The sequence below is a fragment of the Vigna unguiculata genome, chromosome 9, assembly GCF_037176805.1.
Source record: "Vigna unguiculata cultivar grain cowpea cultivar isolate G323 ecotype 2 chromosome 9, ASM3717680v1, whole genome shotgun sequence".
NCBI classification, from domain to species: Eukaryota; Viridiplantae; Streptophyta; class Magnoliopsida; order Fabales; family Fabaceae; genus Vigna; species Vigna unguiculata.
In genome coordinates, this window is record NC_140800.1 from 30,029,605 (window position 1) to 30,050,254 (window position 20,650).

At 32.1% G+C, this 20,650-nt stretch overlaps 2 protein-coding genes across 4 annotated transcripts; one reads left to right on the forward strand and one right to left on the reverse strand.

Annotated features, from left to right (window-relative positions):
* Positions 1–7,558: 7,558 nt before the first annotated feature.
* On the reverse strand, positions 7,559–15,908 carry RUG1 (Regulator of chromosome condensation (RCC1) family protein). Of its 3 annotated transcripts, none has more exons than XM_085667203.1 (14): positions 15,489–15,908; positions 15,008–15,096; positions 14,747–14,825; positions 14,441–14,500; positions 14,176–14,277; positions 13,656–13,749; positions 11,264–11,306; positions 11,107–11,152; positions 10,960–11,006; positions 10,782–10,884; positions 10,643–10,697; positions 10,428–10,531; positions 8,377–8,456; positions 7,559–8,000 (listed from the first exon to the last, which is right to left on the reverse strand). In XM_085667203.1, the coding sequence occupies exons 1-14, from the start codon at positions 15,724–15,726 to the stop codon at positions 7,881–7,883; spliced, it is 1,260 nt and encodes a 419-aa protein (XP_085523329.1). In that variant the 5' UTR covers positions 15,727–15,908; the 3' UTR covers positions 7,559–7,880. The 3 variants fall into 3 exon arrangements, with proteins under 3 accessions (XP_085523329.1, XP_027942494.2, XP_085523328.1); XM_028086693.2 differs by having other exon boundaries at positions 14,991–15,067; positions 15,489–15,905; XM_085667202.1 differs by lacking the exon at positions 14,176–14,277 and having other exon boundaries at positions 14,991–15,067; positions 15,489–15,906.
* Positions 15,909–16,830: 922 nt separating this feature from the next.
* Positions 16,831–20,275, forward strand: LOC114163622 (protein FAR1-RELATED SEQUENCE 5-like). The gene is made up of 3 exons (XM_085666757.1): positions 16,831–16,923; positions 19,262–19,359; positions 19,474–20,275. Exons 1-3 carry the CDS (start codon positions 16,831–16,833, stop codon positions 20,273–20,275), a joined length of 993 nt encoding a protein of 330 aa, XP_085522883.1.
* Positions 20,276–20,650: the final 375 nt, after the last annotated feature.

A 20,650-nucleotide genomic window follows, 5' to 3' on the forward strand; every position in this document is an offset into this window, starting at 1 on the left:
ATCCTTTATGCATCTGTTGTTGGAAGTTTGATGTATGCTCAAACATGTAAGAGGCCATATATTAGCTTTGCAATTGGTATGCTTGGTAGATACCAAAGTAATCTAGGACTGGAGCATTGGAAAACTGTAAAGAAAGTTTTAAGATACCTACAAGGAACAAAGAATCACATGCTTACTTATTGAAAATCTGATCACCTTGAGGTGATAGGTTATACAGATTCAGACTTTGCTGGTTGTGTGGATACAAGAAAGTCTACATTTGGTTATATGTATCTTTTAGCCGGAGGAGCGATTTCATGGACAAGTGCGAAGTAGTCTGTCATTGTTGCATCCACCATGGAAGCTAAATTTGTGGCATGCTTTGAGGCTACAGTTCAGGCTAATTGGTTGCGAAACTTTATTTCAAGACTTGGAGTAGTCGACAGTATTTCCAAGCCGCTGAAAATTTATTGTGACAATTCCGCAGCAGTCTTCTTTCTAAAAACGACAAGTATTCCAAAGGTGCTAAGCATATGGAGTTGACACTAACACAAAAAAGCGTTATAACGTCACCCCTATAACGTTTGCCAAAAAAAAGTCCAACGTTAAAAATGATCGGTGGCATTTTTTGTAAATTATCAGACTTTTTTTAACATCTGTCCATTCCAGATCAGACGTAATTTAACGTTTGCCCGTTCTAAATCAGACGTAATTTAACGTCTGCCCAAAAATCCCCGACGTCATTTAAAAAAGGATGCCAGACTGTTGTTCCCCCGACGTCACTTAACGTCGGACTCCTTCACCACCGACGTTAAGTTTTACTTATCTCTACGCGAAACGCAAAAACCCTGTGCTGTTTCACTATTTTCGCAAGCGTTTTCCATCGACGACCACCATTCCAACCTCATCTAGGTGAGTTTTGAACATTTTTCACCACCAAACTTGTTGGGATTTGATTATGAATTGATTTTAGGCATTTTGAACTGAATATTTTGCGTTTTCATCTCCATTTGCAATGTTTTGAGATTTGTCCCACTTGCTCTTCATCCCCATTTGGCTAACAACGTGCAAAGACCTTAAAGCCACCCTCTCCAAGTTCGTCTTTCATTTTGCTAGAAGGGGTTAGTTTTTCATTTCTAAATTTAGGGTTATTACTAAATTGAGCGTTAATTGTGATTACAATGGCATGATGCATACTACAGGTAATTCTTTTCATATGTGTATGATTATAAGGAGTGTACAAGACACTCTCATGTGGATTCCTTTTAGACTTTTAATTATGCATTTGAAATTTAAATTGAAATTGAATTGATAACCTACGTATCTAATTTGGAGGGTAAATGAGCATGATGTGGTGATCAATGTTGTGAACTCCATACGAAAATGAGTCATAATGAATTTAGGGTAGAGTGAATAATGAAGGATGACTCATTCCATGAACTATAAAGTTTATGTTTTCATTACATGAGAGTTCTTAGTATTTTTCTCTTTAACGAATGATGTTGAAGTGTTTACATTTCTTTAAACTGGCCTCTAAGTTGCCTTGGAGTAATATTTAGGTGGTCACTCCTTGATCTTTAATTCTCCATTAAGAGGGGTGAGTGAGGTAAGGTTAAATCAAGTACCTCAAAACCAGCAAGTAACTAAGGTAATGTTCTTTTTCATGTCTTTTGTTTCTCTTTGGTCTAATTTTGTTATGAGACATCTCTTGTAATCTGCTAGAGTTATATTCTTCTCTCGACATAAGATTAAGGTGATGGCATGAGGATAACAAATACCTAAAAGATTTATGTAGTATAAACTATCATAGCTATGCAATATTGTTGTACTCATTTTTTTAAACTATAAGGCATTTGATTTAATGGTTTTTTCTAGTTATTGATTAACTAGTAGTTCTGGAATATGGAAGTTAATACTTTTAAGAAAAGCTTTTAGAAACTATTATGGAATTTTTCTGATTTTCAGGTGTGAGAATGTTGTAAAAACAACAAAACTTAAAAAAAACAGCACTATTTGACGTCTGATAGAACCTTGAGAGACGTTATTTGACGTCTGACTCTCCTGGCCCCAACGTTAATTAACGTCTGACTCTGTTTTCCGACATCAATTTTGACGTCACCCAATACGACGTCGGTGTTTGGGCAGACGTTAAAGACCAAAAATATCGGACGTTAAAAGCCTTTTTTGTATTAGTGTGAAATACTTTGTTGTTAAAGAAGTTCAAAAACGTAAAGTGTCAATAGAACATATTAGCACAAATCTTATTATTGTTGACCCTTTAACAAAAGGGTTATCGCCCAAATTGTATGCTGGTCATGTAAAGAATATGGGCATTATGTCTACTAGTGAATGTTAAATGTTAAATGTTAATGTTTTTAATGTTTATGTGACACTCTGAGCTCCCTAATGTATAAATTTCTGAAATCTGTGTTTTCTTCTTTATGTTTATGCATGCAAATTATGATGAAGAAAACAAATTATGTTATGTTATTGCTTTGTAAAATGACATTATGTTTGAACCCATTATGAACTTCTCGTTTTTAAGGTCATATTAAGGAGAAATGGATGATATAGTAGTACATGGAAGGAATCATGTCGACCAAATGATGTGTGACCGCCATGACTCTTATTGTTTATGTATCTTTAATCATGAATAATGATGAAACCAATTTATGCAAGATCTTTTAATGCACATTATGTTTATGTATTAAATCACATAATGTTATGACATCATATGAGTCAAGTGGGAGAATGTTAGAATTAATTGACGAATTAATTCTATTAGTGACTCATTTGAAATATTATGATGAGTCCAATTATGATTTAATAAAATCTAAAGACTTATTGGTTATTATTATGAGAAGTGATAATAAAATAAAATAAAGATAAGATAAAATAAAATAAAAAACCAACTTGATGGACGTTGGTTTATAAAGGGATTGGGGTTCTGTCTCTGACCATAAGGTTCTTTTCACAGTAACCTATCAAGAACATGTGAGAAGAGAAAGAAAGACAAAGAGATAGATTGAAAAATGGTGATTGAAGAGCACACAAGATTATAGATTGAAGAATGCACATTCACAAGATCTCCCATAGATCAAGGTTAGTGCTTTATTATGTTCTATCGTGTGAGAATCCTAAATTCTAAAAGCTCTTAGTTTTACAAATTCTCCGCATTAATTACTTTATAGATTTCTTCCCTCACATTTATTAAATAAATATTTATTTTTTTACTTAATTTTCCCATATCTTACCATGACTAATTATTTTTTGTCACTAAAATTGATCATTAATCAAGAATTTTCTTATAATTTTAAAGAAATTGACATTTGGAAAAGATTAAAAAGAATTGCACTAGTAAAGATTGATGTCGACAAAATAGACAAAAGAGTAAACATCGTAATACTTCTTTTCGAAAAGACTAAAAAGACTCAACTTTTGTACAAGAATGACAAAAAAGAGGGATGTACAAAGGCCTTAAAGTAAATTAAAGGACCTGATGCATAATTATTATTAGGTTTGTATTTCAGGCTTTAGTTCTATATTTAATTTTTGGTTAAATTATACTTTTAGTCCCCATTTTCGTAACAAAATTTGAATTTGGTCCCTCAATTATTTTTTATCTCAATCTGGTCCCTATTTTGGGAAATTTGACCCAATCAAGTCCTTTCCGTTAGTGGTGGAGTAACGGTGTTAAATGGGGTGCCACGTGTCATCTTCTGGATTTTTTGAATTTTTTTTGAATTTTTTTGAATTTTTTTTTTGAATTTTTTTTTTATTTTTTATTAATTTTTTAAAAATTTTTTAAAAAATTAAAATTTTGCCACGTGTCAAGCGGACATCGTGCCACGTGGCAGTGACAGTGCCACGTGTCACTATTTGAGAGTTGTCATTTTCTCATTCTCAATTTGGTCCCTGTATTTTATTTTTTATCTCAATTTAGTCCCAATTTTTGTAAAAATTGTGCAATTTTGTCCCTCTCCAAATTGAAACCAAATTTAATTTCTATATAAATATGCACAGATATTTCTATCAAAATTGATATTTCAAGTAAATATTTTTAACAAGATTAAGTTTATTTTAATTTATATTTTACGTTAAACTTTATTTAAAATTGTTTTAAAGTTGTTAATAGAAAATAATATTAATAAAAAAATTCATAAATTATATTGATATTTTATTTTATTATACTTTAATATTGTTTTTTATTTGAATTTATATTTTAAACAATTGCATATTTTTAAAATGTGTAAAATTCAATAATTTCTATACAAATATTTTAGTTAGTATAAAAATAAAAATTATATAATTTAAGAAAAATTAACTAGTTTATGTAACAATAAAAAATAAATAAATTTAAAATTTGAAAACAATTTTAAGTAAAATTTAATGTGAAACAAATTTAAAGAAACTTGGTTTTATTGAAAATATATAATAAAAATATCAATTTGAATAAAAAAATCAAATTTAATAAAAATATTTGTATAACATTTTATAATTTTTGTTTCAATTTGGAGGGGGACGAAATTGCATAATTTTTACAAAAATTGGGACTAAATTGAGACAAAAGATAAAATACAGGGACCAAATTGAGAATGAGAAAATGACACCTCCCAAATAGTGACACGTGGCATTGTCACTGCCACGTGGCATTGTCACTGCCACGTGGCACGATGTCAGCTTGACACGTGGCAAAATTTTTAATTTTTTTAAAAATTTTAAAAAAATTAATAAAAAATCAAAAAAAATCAAAAATAAAAAATAAAAAAAATTCAAAAAATCCAGAAGCTGACACGTGGCACCCTATTTAACACCGTTACTTCACCACTAACGGAAAGGACTTGATTGGGTCAAATTTCCCAAAATAGGGACCAGATTGAGATAAAAAATAATTGAGGGATCAAATTCAAATTTTGCTACGAAAATTGGGACTAAAAGTATAATTTAACCTTAATTTTTCTAAGTTGTGTGTGAGGGTTTTTTCAGAAGCTTCATTTATGACCTTATTTGGTTGTTGGAGAGCTTTGTCTTGGAGTTGGTCTTTGTGTTTTTGAGGAGAAAGAAGATGTATGGCGATAAAGGGGCACACTTTAAAAAGTTTTTTCTAGAACTCTATTTCCCTACTTATCCGGAAAAAGTAAGTCCATTTTCATTTGGATTCCATTGTAAGTTAATTTGGGTTCATTTGGATTCATGTAAATATTATTTGTGATGCTTTAATTTGTAATTTTATTATTTTTGTTAATGTCGATAGTGTTAGAAGGATTAGTCTTATTTTAATAAAAATGAATTTTGATTTAATGTTCATTGTAACTGTAATTTGTGAAAGTTAATAACTTTAAGATGGATTTGTCTACATGTTGATGTAGGTATATATTGATAGGAGTTGGAGTTTATGCTTTAGTGTTATTTTTTGGTTACATGAATTTCTTAAGTTTTTAGAAGGTTTTCATCATGAATGAAACAATTATTTGAAGATTAGACCAAACTACTCCCGGGATCCAGAAAAGAATGCCCTTAATATTGAATTCGACGAATCTTACTTTGACATAGAACATTTAGTGTTCTATATGAGATTTTAAACTTTTAAGATTTGAATGATGACATTTATTATGTTGCTATCTTTTAGTGTTCTTTAATGATATGTACTTTAGAATAAGGATCTTTTACTCAGATTGGATTGAGAATGATTATCCAGGACATATTGGTTTGATAGTCTAACCTCTTTTTTATTGGTTTGGTTGTTTAACCTCTTTTTTCTTTTAAATTATTTATCATTCACAGTGAATTTTTCTCCATATTAGGTGAACTTTTGAAACTTTTTTTGTTCTTATGGTTGTTTGATAAACATAAGGTGTACTATTGTATTTTTATCTATTGACATCACTTCATAGTATTGAATAATGTGTTCCAAATATTCGGAGCAAAAGATCTCGTATTTGGTAAAATAATTAAATTATTTGATTTTCTTATAAAATTTATGTTTGAATTGAAAAAAAGAAGAAAATAACATTGTTAATAAAATATAACAACGTAAATAATTTCTACATTCTTTTATACTAGTAAGATAAACTTCACTTATGTCTTTCATTTCTTTTTTCACTCCTTAATCTATACAAATTATAGTATCACAAGGATTTTTACTAAAAGAACATTGTACTCATAAATATAATAGAATTCTGACCAATTTACATATTTTCAAAATTAATAGACTTATTGAAACATAAGAGTAGAAGTCAAAGAAGTAAAGAAATAATAATAACACAATAATACCTTGCTTTTAAAACGGTTGAGGGAAATGACGGACATTTTATCTCACAATGTATTGACCTATCAGAACAGACATTTATTATCATGTACGGTACACTATCTCAGAGCACATGTGCAAAATGAGGATGTGCCGTCTCAGATCAGAATAAAAAAAATGTTCTATGTAAAAATATACTCGAAACTGTACTCTATAAGAAAATAAAATATAAAGTATATTTAAAATCTTGAAAATACAAAATACACATTATTATGTGAAGAAAGTAAAAAGTAGTAAAATAACGAAGCAGAAAGATCTAAAATTATTCATTAAAGAAAGGAATAATTCAAAATCAACTAAAACAGCATTTTGCCTATAAAAAAACTCTTTCAAGCTATTTTTAAGAGTAGGTTATTGTAAAACTCGGTCGCTGCAATGAAATATTCCCATGTCACTTTAGTCTAAATAAAATAAAGGTTTTAAAGAATTTTTCATTCTTATATCATAGAAAAAAATTTAATGTTTGTATATTAATATTTTTTGTACTTCTTTTAAAAATTCAATATAATTTCTTCCATTAAATCAATTACCATAGGTGATGAATCAAAATTTGCTTATGTATTATCCAATTTTAAAACATTAACATCAATCTAACAGAAAAAATTACATTAATCTTTTTTTTAAAATGTAAGAACCACGTTCAATAAAAAATAAATAGATAAAAAAACATTGAATCACGTTACAAATGTAAAAACAAAAATTACTATTAAACCTAAAATAAATTTATACAAGAGTTTAGATTGTATGATCTAACAATCTACTAAAATAATCATAGACATAGTCTGAAAAATAATCGACCTCATACTCCAACAATTAGTCTGGAAAAAATTGTATGATCTAACAAAAACAAAAAATGTAAATATTATAGACATAGCACAGTAATTAAAAATAAAAGTAGGTGTTATTCGTATAAAAAATAAAGAGGAGCAAGGAGTTTGACTTGTCATGCAATAATACTATTAATTGTTCCTTCTATCGTGCAATAAAGAGGGCCAAACCATAACTATTAACTCTTACCACTGTACCATGTTATTGGGATTCCCATTCCCCATTTGATGGATGTAGTGGTGGATTGCAGAGCCACATCCGTGAGAATCTCTAAAAACATACAATTCACGAAATGCCTTTTCAATTGTTATGCTGGCACTGCCAAATCACCATTTACTTAACTATCTCACTAACTGCTCTTGAAAAACAGGGCAAATCACATACGCATTTATCTCTGTTTAGTAAGTACCAGTAACACAGCAAACCAAAAATAAAAAGGAGAAAAAAACTACAAACTTCCTTTTTTGCTTATGTATGCAACCATTTCCTTGATATTTTATCTGAAGCAATGTTTTATGCTCGTTCTTTACAAGTATTGTACATTTACGAAGCTTTATTTGTGACTCTATTTCTGAGAAAAGAATGGTATAATACAACATGTGTACAGTATATGCATATGCAACTTTCAGGATCCTCCCGGAGGGATTAGAAGATATATATTTTTTTGTTAATATGGTGATACATAGAACAAACACTGGGAGATTAATCACGCCTCTGAATCTTCTTAAATAAATACCATTAATTGTAAATTATTGGAGCAGATAACCTATGCATATTCCAGTATAGCACCTGTATGATTGAACCCGCATGAAACTTGCAACGCTTTCACGTCTTCTCCAAAGCAAACTCTCGTAGGACTTATATAGTCCACATCACTTCCATGACCCTGAGCGAAGGCATGAACGGTTATTTGCACTTGCAACGCAGATAATTGTGCACTTGGCAATATTAAAGACCACAAACTAATCAATTAACTTAGGAGATGGATCAGTATGGCTTATCAGATCCCTCATTTCTCTAAGGAAATATGTTTTCAATTAAAAAGCTTGCGCGTGAGGAGCAAATTTTATATACATCATGAAGTCATTATTAATTGTACATTTTCCCGTTAATCTAGATAAATTCTAGGATTCTTGGTTCTCTTTTGTTGTCAACGTCAGAGAATTGGCATTCGGACCATTGTGTATGAATGTATAACATGCTCTTTGGTACAATTGTACTAATACTAGGATATATAAATTATTTGAGAAGTAGAAGCATACCAATTGTCCACTGGAAGAATGTCCAACTTCAGAGAACGTCCCATTGGAACCTCCCCAACCCCATGTGAAGACTCTTCCTTCTGAAGTCAATGAAAATTCCAACAAGTACAGTGTAAACACCGAGTTCAAGTCTTACATATTAGAGGAAATTAAAATTTTAATGAACTTAAAAAAAAATTGTCAAAGAAATCTGGAAAAAATTCACAACTTGTACAATTAAAAGAAAAGAAGCTATGTATTACACCATCAAATCTCCGTAGAGAGCCTACAGCTCTAAAGAAATCGGTAAACGGTGTTGCAGTTAACACAGACACGCAAATTTTAATATTGAAAAGAAAAAGTAGAACATCAACAGATACTGAAACAAATTAGAAAAATGATCAAGTTTCTCTAGGAGTCAAGAAACTCATCACTAATTTTTAGTCCACATATCCTCATTCCTGTAAGGAAATTTACTGCCTTCATGACAAATGTAATAAAAAGCAGTATAACTTGATCATAGAACACAACTTGTCAAACGAGTTTTGTGGCTGTGAGAGGAATGACTCATCATCACCTGTATATGATGGTGCAAACTAAAATGTTCCAATTGCAAGGACATTTCAGGAATTCCGTATTGTGATTTGATCGGGAAGTCTCCAATTTCACATTCCTCACTTATATGCCCTGTGTCTCCAATTATCCAGTAAATTAAAGGTTTGATTTATGGATAATTATTTCTTTCTTGGTATTCGACTATTTAGTACATTGCCAAAAGTGGGGGCTCCCGGTCTTAGTCTTCAAAACAGTCCATTATTGTGTGGCATGTTAATGATGTATTCTTCTGTTATTTTGTCCTGAATATTCAACGTGTCAAATTTCATTCCGATGGCTTTTTAGTGGTAATCGCACTATTTAGCCACAAATGACAAGCTTATTCTTACTAATTATTTTAGTACTAAACTATGTATTAATTCCTTCGTCATTATAATTGTAAGTGAGCTTCTCTTTTTCCATTATGCAAGGGATTCAGAGGTTTGGGCAATATGGTCCAGTCGTCTAGTCTGGTCTCCCAAGTCAGTCTAAGTGTTATTTAAAATAATTTACGATCAAAATCCTACCGTAAGTTATTTTTATTTTATTTTGATGTTATTGTGAGTTATTTTATTTTACTGCTTTGTTTTAAAAATAACAGATTCTCCCAAATAATTAAGCAAATTTGCACATAACAAAGAGTATGATTTCCTATGTCTGGCCTCTTTTACTATTAGAATAACATGCAATTTATATGATAAACAAGTTTAAACATCACAAATTAAATGCATTTAATTTTCATAGGAACTAGTATTCAATAAGCAGCACCCATTTATCTATGCCTACGAAATAGTCCCCACTTAGTCCATTTAGAATTTATATACGCAGATGCTTATTGAAACCTAAAGCAAAATCAATCAACTTTTCCATTGTCTCTCTCTAAACTCACCATATATGAACTAGAGACAGCTAGGTGAGCAACAAACTTCCACATCATTAGAGTCAACATCAAAATTAACAATGTGATTAAGTGTAACCATCACATCTATGGAAATTTCTATGAGAAGTTTAGTAGGACCATGACTAGCATTTGGAATGGGTGGAGATAGGTTGGATATACTCCTAAATCCACCCAACTCAACTGAAGCTTGAAAAACTGGCTTGACTCAGGTATCCAGGTTATGTCCATCCTGGTTAGTTCAGGTTGGAAGTTGGCTTAAAACCTCTCCAACCTGATTCACCTCAAATTCCCTTTTATTTATTTTTCTATCCTTTTTCAACTTATTAAAACTTGACTTTTGGCTACCTCTAACAATTGGCCAATATTTGCTGCAGACATGGAAAATCTTTAAAAGGGCTTCCCTTACAAATATGTTATGAGATTGGCTAGCTTTGCTTCCTTGATATTTTCTTTGATCACTTTTATATGGTCTTGATGAAATTATTCTTTTGTAATAAAAGAAAGCAGCCTTTACATCAATATGGCAAGATAAAAACAACTTAATTGGAATTATTTTCTGTTCAAGGGAGCAATTTACCAGAGATGGCTGCAGTATGCTTCCAACCACAGGAAACCTGGCTAACAGAAGACTTCAAGAATGGCCCTTGAACCTTTTCAGGTAGATGAATGACATCTGAGGAGCTGGATAAAAATAGTTTGAAGAATTAGAACACTAACAGGCATATACAAAAAAGAATGTAAACGCCAAAAATGAAAAGGACCAACTAACAAGTCTTAGGTATGAAACAATACCCAATGCCAAGGCACCCATTTTCATTTGAACCCCAGGTATAAAGCTCTCCTGAATCTACACAAAACAATATAATGAAACAGTAAAGAAATGATTACAAACAAATCAACACAAGGTTAAGTTCTGAAACTGACGAATTACTTGTCACGACACAGGTGTGGTAGCCACCACAAGCAACTTCTTTTGAGTATGGAAGTTCACTGATCATGGATGGTCTTGTCGCATCACTCATTTCCTTTAAACGCTGAGGGATTGAAAATAATATTAGTCACTACAAGCAGAAGACAATGAGTAGAAAAAGAAAATACTAATTGCTTACCAATTTTGCAATTCCTCTTTCACCAAATACTAAAACAGAACCATTTTCTGCAAAATTTTCATCAAGATAGGGTAGAGAAATTCGCAATGAGTAATACAAGGTATAAAAAAAAATAACAAGATAGAAGCTATAACTAGATTCAAGTACCATCAGTACAAGCTGAATTTAGCAAACCAGCAGCTACATATTTTACCTAAGCATAACCAACAATAGAGGCAAAAGATTAAAGATCAAAGCTAAATATTAGAAGCCAATATAACCATCTTAAATTAGAAGCAAAAAGGCAATCCATTCAACATCACACCTTGATTCCTTCAAGATCCTTTATAAGCCTCGGGGTATACTCACTGCATATATTAAAAAAGCATATCAACACAGAAACACAATATGAATAGCACAGTAAAGGTTGCAATTTGTATAAGATCATAGTCAAAGCAGCTCTGTTTGGATAATTAACTCCAGTATCAAATACAGACACTGTTTACATAGTTATTTCATAAACACTTCCAATTTAGAAATTCTCCAGACATGTTTTGAGTGCAGAAGGTATTCTTCAATATATTCTAAGTGTCCTGTCTTTGTACCGAACTCAAATTGGTTACTTGAATAAATAAGATGGAGTAAACACAATGTAGCCAAACTACACTTTCATGATTTTGATTGATGTGTGTGTGTGTGTGTGTATATATATATAGGTTACAAAAACAGGCAAGGCACTAAGTTAAACCCTAATTCTAAAGCTGGTACATATAAAAGAATAATAATAATAATAATAATTAAATCACATTACATTTCAACATGGTTCAAACCTATCAGAAATTACATTTTTTATGTCATTAAAAGTAAAGTAGACGAAAATAAACAAATAGGCTTATGCATGTAACCAGTTCAGTAAATTGGAACAACAAAGTCAATGACAAAAAATGAGTAAGTACAAACCATTATTAAAAGAGAAAATTGCACCTCTTTTAGGTCCAATAGCTATAAATTCCGTATTAGCTTGGCTCAAGTTCTATATAAGCTAAATTATATGTCAGTTTTTGTATAATCTACTTTTTAAAATGAATGTTTATCAATTAATCATGTATTTTTCCGTTTTGCTGTATCTGTTTTTCTCTTATTGTTTACAGTCAGTCAATCTATGTCCAAAGCTTACCCCACTACATATATTATATATGGAGGAGGTCTGTTTTGACAACCCAAATTGCAGTCACTCAAATTACGTAAGTTACCCGCCTACATATGCATCTATGTAGCCAATATTCTCAACAGCATTTTTATCAAAATGAACATGCAGCTTTCTTTATGCCTCTCAAAGCTTCTTGTTTAAAAGCATGTATGGGTGGAAACTGATTGATCTGAATAAGGTTTTGCTTAAACAGAGCGGTGATTGAACATGTCAAAGCACTAGTTCAAGGTTCAATAGTGGTCAAACCAATATTAATAAAATGTATCAAAGTTTGGAACCAAAATTTTTCAAAGTCTGGTAACGACAAATTCCAATTTTTGCCGCCAAGTTTAAGGACTAAAAACATATTAACCCCAAAAAATTGAATATTATACTTCTATGATGCTAAAGGCTAAAATAAAATGAAAATTTATATAGGTTTTTTACATTTAAAACACAAAAAATTAAATAAAATGTTACCATACTTAAATTAAAAATTCAATAACACTTAACAATTAGAGAAAGTTTTATGACGGTTCAGTTCCAAACTATTAAATAGAGTGAAAATAGGATTGGGATTAATCTCCCTTGTGTAAAACTACACATAGGATAATGTATTTATAGTAAAGGAGACATGGACTAAACCCAACATACAAGATAAAGAATAATAATAACAAGAAACTAGAGATAGAAGATACAGATAAGATATCTAATATATCTAACACAAACCAGAGTAAAAAAAGTCAATGTAAAACAAATTACAAATTACGAAATTATAGCCACCACTACTCAAGCCATGAGACAAAAATGGAAATAGGTTAGGGTTTATTTAAGTCGAGCCTAACTTGTTTATAATGATGTAAGTCTTATTTTAGGGTCTAAACTGATCTTCATGATAACTTATTTAAAAGTTTATTTCACAATTATGCTTTATCTTTCAACAAGCCATAGGCTAGACTCTTTAGGTAGATCAACATGTTTAATATTAATCGAAGTAAATAAATATATGATATATGATTTAATACATTTTAAAAAGTTTAACAAAAAAATATTTACAATTGGTTTGTTAGACCAATAGACTTCTCCAAATACCTAAAACTTGATCTTTCTAATCAAACATACTTTTGCAAACATATTGACCTAGTTCATTCCATAAAAAAGCCTAACTTGACCTGGACCTAATGCAAGCTAAGCCACAAGCCTAAATGACTATCAATCTCTGACCGAAGAATGAAAACTAGAGAACTTTACAGCAAGTCCTAAAAGGGGGGGAAAATGTACACTCCATTAAAAAAAAAGGGATGGAAAATAGCACACGGCTTGTTATGTCTTAAAAGGGCGGCTTGTTATGTCTTAAAAGGGAAACAATAAGGAGGTGAAGTATCAAAAATTTTTACCACGAAGTGGCAAAGTGTTTTTGAACCAAATCACTTGAGATAAAATGCAATTAGCTAAACATAATATAACAAATAGCAGAGGTACAAAGTAATGAGAACTAAAAATTGTTCAAGATATGAAGGGGCAGAACCTGGAACTTCTGAAGAATCCTAGGATGCTTGACTCATGGCCATGACCAAGTCTACCAGACACTCCCATTCCCCAACTAAAGGCTTCCCCACCATCTAGCAAAGATAGAAACAACAATTGAGAAGAAGATATTATAAATATATAGTGTACAACCTACAGTCATGCTTGATATGAGGAACTCAATACAACAATTGAGAATATATTAAGCATATTTAATGTAGAAACTACGATCAGCACGCTAAGAGGAACTCAATAACAACAATTGAGAATGTATTTGCATATTTAGTATAAAATCTACGGTCAGCTTGCTAAGATTGCTAAGAGAAACTAACAAACAACAATTGAGAAACTATATATTTAGTGTACACTTTATATTCATGATTGCTAAGCGGAACTCAATAATAACAATTGAAAAGATATTATGAGTATCCAGTGTACAAGTTACAGTCATGCTTGCAGAGAGGAACTCAATAACAACAATTGAGAAGATATTATGAATATTTGATGTATCTATTGCATACCACTAATTGCGACAGTGTGCTCTGAACCCAGAGCTGCCATTTTAATGTTGATTCCATCCAAGTATTCTACTTTAGTAGGCAAAGGAACTATGTTTGGAGCCCCTACATTTCAGGAAAACAGAGTTACCTGCCATCCTTTTTTCTTTGAGCACCTTTAACAGCTCTAGAGTATCAAGTTTTTAAAGTTAAGCATAATAATATGAGTAGGTTCAGGATAAAAAAACTCTTTAGATCCATTAAATGCTAATACAGGTTTAGTTCTTACTTTTTCCAAGTCCAAGCTGCCCACTTGTGTTTTTTCCCCACATGTAAAGCTCTCCATCCACTACAACAGAGACAACAGAGAAAGGTGGACATGGGGCAAATTTAAAAATAGGAAGGTAAAGAATATGCAATAATTCAGAAGATAAAAGAACTTAAAGCTGTTAAATACTCATTTTTGAAGAAAAAAGAAGCCATCCAATATCAAATACAAAACTTCTACAGTAAATTATTCATGTACAAGACTTGTACAAAAAAAAATTTCAAATACAAGTTTCAAAGGCGAACGCTACCATGCATAAGCACCGACCTGTGATCGCACAAGAATGATTATAACCAGTAGAGATCTGCACAATTTTCTTCTCCTCTCCAAAAACACGAAGTGGCTCCTGAGATATCCAAAAATGGAAAATGCTGTCAAGTAAATTTTCCGGATTCCTACTTATGTCCAGAGGGCATGCATTCAGAAAAAATCGAGAAAAAACAATCTACTGCAGCAGTGATAAGTTCAACAGACAAAAAAATACAGCTAAAAAAAGCAAAACAAACCATACCACTGAGTAGTGCTTACTCTCTGAGACACCAAGCTGCCCAAAATCATTAAGACCAGCTGCATATACACATCCATCGTCTGCGAAAGGAAGACAATATTGTGAGCCCCTACACGGACATTACGAAGACTCTTCAATAGTGACTCATCACCAATTTTAGACACCGTCATATTGTATCATCCAACCCAATAGCACAGTGATGACTATTATTACTAAGCTAAACTAGCAAGTAGGAAGTTAAAGACATTCCATTTCCAATCAACCCAAGAAAAAATCCATGGCATCCCTACAAAATTCACACACGAACCCCAAACAATTGCACTCCATAGTACCACAGAAGACTAACCCTTCCGACGTCATAATATTGTTATAACAATCAAGAAGAAAACGACTCAATATTCCTTTTTCATTAATAATGCTCAATTTAATAGATAGAATAAACAAATAAATAAAAGAAAATGGACGAAAAACCAATTTGATAAAGAGGAACGAAAAGCGAACCTGTTAAGAAGAGAGTGTGAGCACCGCCACAAGCAATGGCCTTAAGGTTCTGGTTGCGGAAGGCTGTGCAAACGACGGGTTTCCATTGCGAATCCAAGTTGCCGAGACCCAATCTGCCGTAATCGCCGTTTCCCCACAACGCAGCGAACCTCTTTCCCCCCTCGCGCGAGAAAGATCGCGTCGGAAAACCTAAACCGGAAGCTCTAACGGCGAATTTGGAGAAGCTTCGACGCCACATTTGTGGTGAGAGGAAAAGGTGGTCCGTGAAGAAGAAAGTTGTTGAAGTGAGGAAGAATCATGAAGCGATTAAATGAAGTTCAACCATTAAATCAAAAACGCATTGAAGAGAGAGAGAGAGAGAGAGAGAGATCAAAGAAACATTTCATGGCTCACACTGCTGCAACGTCTGCTATGTTCTTCTACTAATGGCGGTTAGTTATGGGTAGAACCTTGTAGACATATACAAACAGTTATTTACTGTTTGAACCCTCCTGGTAAATTAATTCTTTTTAACTCTTATTTTATTCTTTTAAAACACTTATAATATTTTTATTTACGAGTTTCAGTTTCATTATTTATTTTATAAATTTTTCACTCAGCCCTTCTTTTTTTAAATTGTGGCAGTTTATGATAAATGAAAATTTCCTCATTAAAATTTAGGTTATTTTGTAATATGTAGTTTGTTACAAATACAAATCCATCTCAAAAAATATCTTGAAACTAATTGTGTGAGACCATTATGTGACAGTTAATGATTTCTTTTTTTCATGAATCTTATCAGACAAATTTTGTGATAGAGTATATGATGAAAAAATTATTAAAGTCTGTTTGAAATAGATAAGATGTTTTAAATATGACTTAAAGTTTATGGACCAGGAATTTGGCCTAAATTTGTTTTGTTACTAGTCGATATTTTATTAAAAGATATTTTGTAAATCGATTATTATTTTTTAACTACATTGTCTATAAATTAAATGTTAACTCCCAAGCTTAAAGGCAACCATTCTTGTTGGCCTCGGTGTTCCTTATTTCACGTTAGGTCAATAGAGTTCTTTAAATTTTTGTCTTCAATAATAAATACTTGATTTTTTGCCGGAACAATTGGTGCAACGTTTCCCGACCACCATATCCAAAGTCCTTCTCAACATGAAGGAAGTTCGATTCAATAGGGTCGTAGGGAGCATGTTTCCCCGTCACTTCCGCTCTCTCCTTCTATTCCCCCACCATCAGTTCTTTGTTGTGTACTCCCATGATTTGCTCGCTCATACATTCTCTGACGAGGTCTTCACCCATTCGATCGCAACAACCAAAGTGACGATAGTAGCGGAGAGCGAGGGCGAAAATGGCGTCCTTTAGTTCTCTAGAATCCTCGTCACCTCACTTCATAGGCACATCACAGAAAACCAAGTCTTACTTCACCGACGAGTACATCAAGGTCACTTTCGATGTTCGAGACGATTACATTGTCGTTATTCAAGGCATTAAGCTAGTGACTATTTCATAATTTAACATGTATTTGAAGGGTAACAGAATCAAAACTGTCAGTATGCATTAGACTTTTGGCTTGCAAATCTAATTGGCACGTTCCCAACGAAGCATTGGACAGTATGGCAAAACTCTACTTAGATCTAACACCACCAAATAATTCTTTGCCAAAGAATTATTATGAAGCCAAGAGATTAGTTTCAAAGTTAGGATTGGAGTCCAAGAAAATTGATTGTTGTGTGAATGGGCGTATGCTTTTTTATGACAATGATAATGGAAAAAATGATGCATCCTTGCTTGAATGTAAATTTTGTGGACATGCTCGATATTACACAATCCATCCAGGACAAAGGCAAAAAAAAAACCAATTCCATTGAAGTTTATGTTCTACTTGCCTATAATTCCAAGATTACAAAGAATGTTTGCTTAAATGTAAATAGCACAACACATGGCATGGCATTATGAGAAGAAAACTCAAGGAATGCTACGTCATCCATCTGATGGTGAAGCCTGGAAGCACTTCAATCGAAAGCATCAATCTTTCGTCAGTGATCCATGTAACATTTGACTTGGACTATATTCGGATGGATTTAATTCATACATTCATGTGTCGTCTTCACCATATTCTTGTTGGCCCGTGGTTGTTACTCCATACAATCTTTTACCTTAGATGTGTATGACAAATCCTTTTATGTTTTTAACGTGTCTAATACCAGGTCCATCTAATCTGAAGGCATCCATAGATGTTTATTTGGAGCCTTTGGTTGATGATTTGAATAAATTGTGGAATGGTATTTGGACGTATGATGTTTCAAGGAAGCAAAATTTTCTTATGAGAACGACTTTGATGTGGACTATTAATGACTTCCCTACATATGAAATGTTATCCGGTTGGAGCACACATGGTAGATTATCTTGTTCACATTGCATGGAGCATACTAAGACATTCACATTGAATTATGGTCGGAAAAGCAACTATGACATGGTTTTTCTTCCTATCATGCCAGAATAATTTGGCCACAACAGCAATAACATGGGGATCATGATCACATTTCTTGATGGCATCCACACTCTTTGTTTTACGTTGTGGACGTGGAACCATCTCAATTATCGCAAAAAATATGCACGAAATGCACATTCCTAAAAGAGGAGAAAGAATTATAAAAATCCTTAAATGGGAAAGGGAAAGATAATCCATTTTCTATTTATTGTATAAGTATTTCTTTAATTTTGAATCGTAGTTCTCTAGTTAAATAGTAGCGAAAAATATATTATATTTATTGGTTGAACTCACCACCCGAAATTGTAATGGATAGTTTAATGGAATTCAAGTTCAATTAACTAAATCTAATCTTCATTTAACTTTTTAAAAATAAATAATTAATGAATAAGACGAATAACTCCTATTTTAATTATTTGACAATGACTTGCACTAAAATCATTTATTAAGTTTGGTTATTTTCATGTCTAAATAGGGATATAAATCTGACAAATGGTTCATGACATGTTTCTGTTTATATGCATGCATTTAGTTACTGTTTTCATAAAAGAAAATGGTAGTTTGACACTACCATTTTATTTAACTCCCTCTTGACGCTGCTGAGGTGGAGTTTGAAATAATATTTTATTTGATAAAGGGTCTTTCTCCTCGTAAAAGATTAAGGGTATAATTGGAATATCTTATCAAGTGTATCAGCAATGTTATCTTTCATTTAATGTTTCCTTGTAAAAGAAGAAATGGAGTGACACTCATCATTAATTTTCATCAGAAAATCTTCGTCTACATTCTTCATTGCATTTTCCCTTCTTTCTCAACAAAGCATTAAACATTCAGTTCCCTTTAATATTTCAACGACAGCAACAAAGGATCAACATTGGTACTTGACGAAAAGTTTATCATTCACAAATAAATTCATCTCTACAACATCTTCTCAGAGGTTAGATTTGTGAGTTATTACTGGTTTAATTTTGAAGTAAAAGTAATTGATATTGTTGGAGTGATGATTTATTGCTAGGGTTAGCCTCCATGGACTCTGTTATACCATTTTCATTTAATAAATTAAAGTTTCCTACACCTATATTTTGGTTGTTATAGTTCACTCAAAGTTTATATGTCACGCATTATTCTGAAATTACCATTTTATAATGTAACTTATGAATAGCATTGTATGTGCGACCTACAGAAAAATGGAGGAGAATATTGTTTCATTGGATGCACATATAATCTTAGAAGAACCCTCGAAAAGCCTAGTCCTAGATGAACCTTCAATTGGAATGTGTTTTGACAGTGTCGAGGATGTGAAGGTTTTTATCGACAATATGCAATTTCAAAGGGATTTGGTGTTCACACACGAAGTTTAAAGACCGACGAAGACAAGAACATCAGGTACATTGTCATGGTTCGTTCAAGGGCAGGAAAATATGTTTCCCGCATTCCTACTGATATTAGTACAGAACCTACACAAGCAATTGATTGTTAAGCACGATTGGCTGTTACTAGGAAAGATTTCAAGTGGTACATTTCTGCATTCAATGATATTCATTGTCATGATCTAAGTCCTAGAAAATCAAGGTTATTTAGAGGCAACCGGAAAATCAATCTACAAGGCAAAAGAGCTCTTGATATTAACGATGAGGCGGGGGTGAGGATTAATAAGAGTTTTAGGTCTTTGGTTTATGCTTCAAGAGGATATGAAAATATGGAATTTGTAGAACAAGATATTAGAAATTACTTGAAATATCAAAGAAGGACATTATCAAAGGGTGATGATGGGAAATCTCTTCTGACACATTTTCCACGAATGAGGGAATTGAATAAAAATTTCTTTTATGAAATAAACATGGATGATGATAATTGTATAAGGAATGTGTTTTGGGCAAATGCCCGTAGTAGAGCTGTTTATGAATATTTTGGATATGTGATCTCATTTGATACTACATACTTGACAAATAAATATGATACGCCGTTTGCCCCATTTATTGGTGTCAACCACCATGGACAATCTATTCTGTTGGGTTGTGGGTTGTTATCTTCAGAAGACACAAGCTTATTTGTTTGGTTATTTGAAACTTTTCTAAGGTGTATGTACAACAAAGCACCACAGGGCATTGTCACAGACCAATGTAAGGCAATGAGAAATGCCATTGAACTTGTGTTTCCTATAACTCGACACAGATTATGTTTGTGGCATATAATGAAAAAAATTCCAGAGAAGTTACAAGGATATGCAACATACAAATACATCAAAGAAGACCTTAAGGAACTGATTTATGAATCTCAATCTATTGATGAATGTCTTTAAATGGGAAACATTTATTTCTAAGTTTGGCTTGGGAGACATTGACTGGCTTCATTCCCTTTTTTATGATCGACATTGATGGGTTCCTTGTTGTAAAATCCCGGTTTAAAATAAAATAAAAAATAAAATAAAATAAAATAAATAAGCAGAAATAAATACATCATTTATTAAATAAAGCATTTCCCAAAAACACGGGAAAATTCAAATCCTTTAAATTTAATTTCCAACATAAATAAATAAAGTATTAATAATATACTCAAATCCTCCTATTACAAATTTATTGTTCAAAACCATAATGAAATTACAAAAAGTTATTTAAAAAATGCTTTATAAACAATCCCATGATCTATGTTCCCACTCTCCGCTTCTATGCAGCTC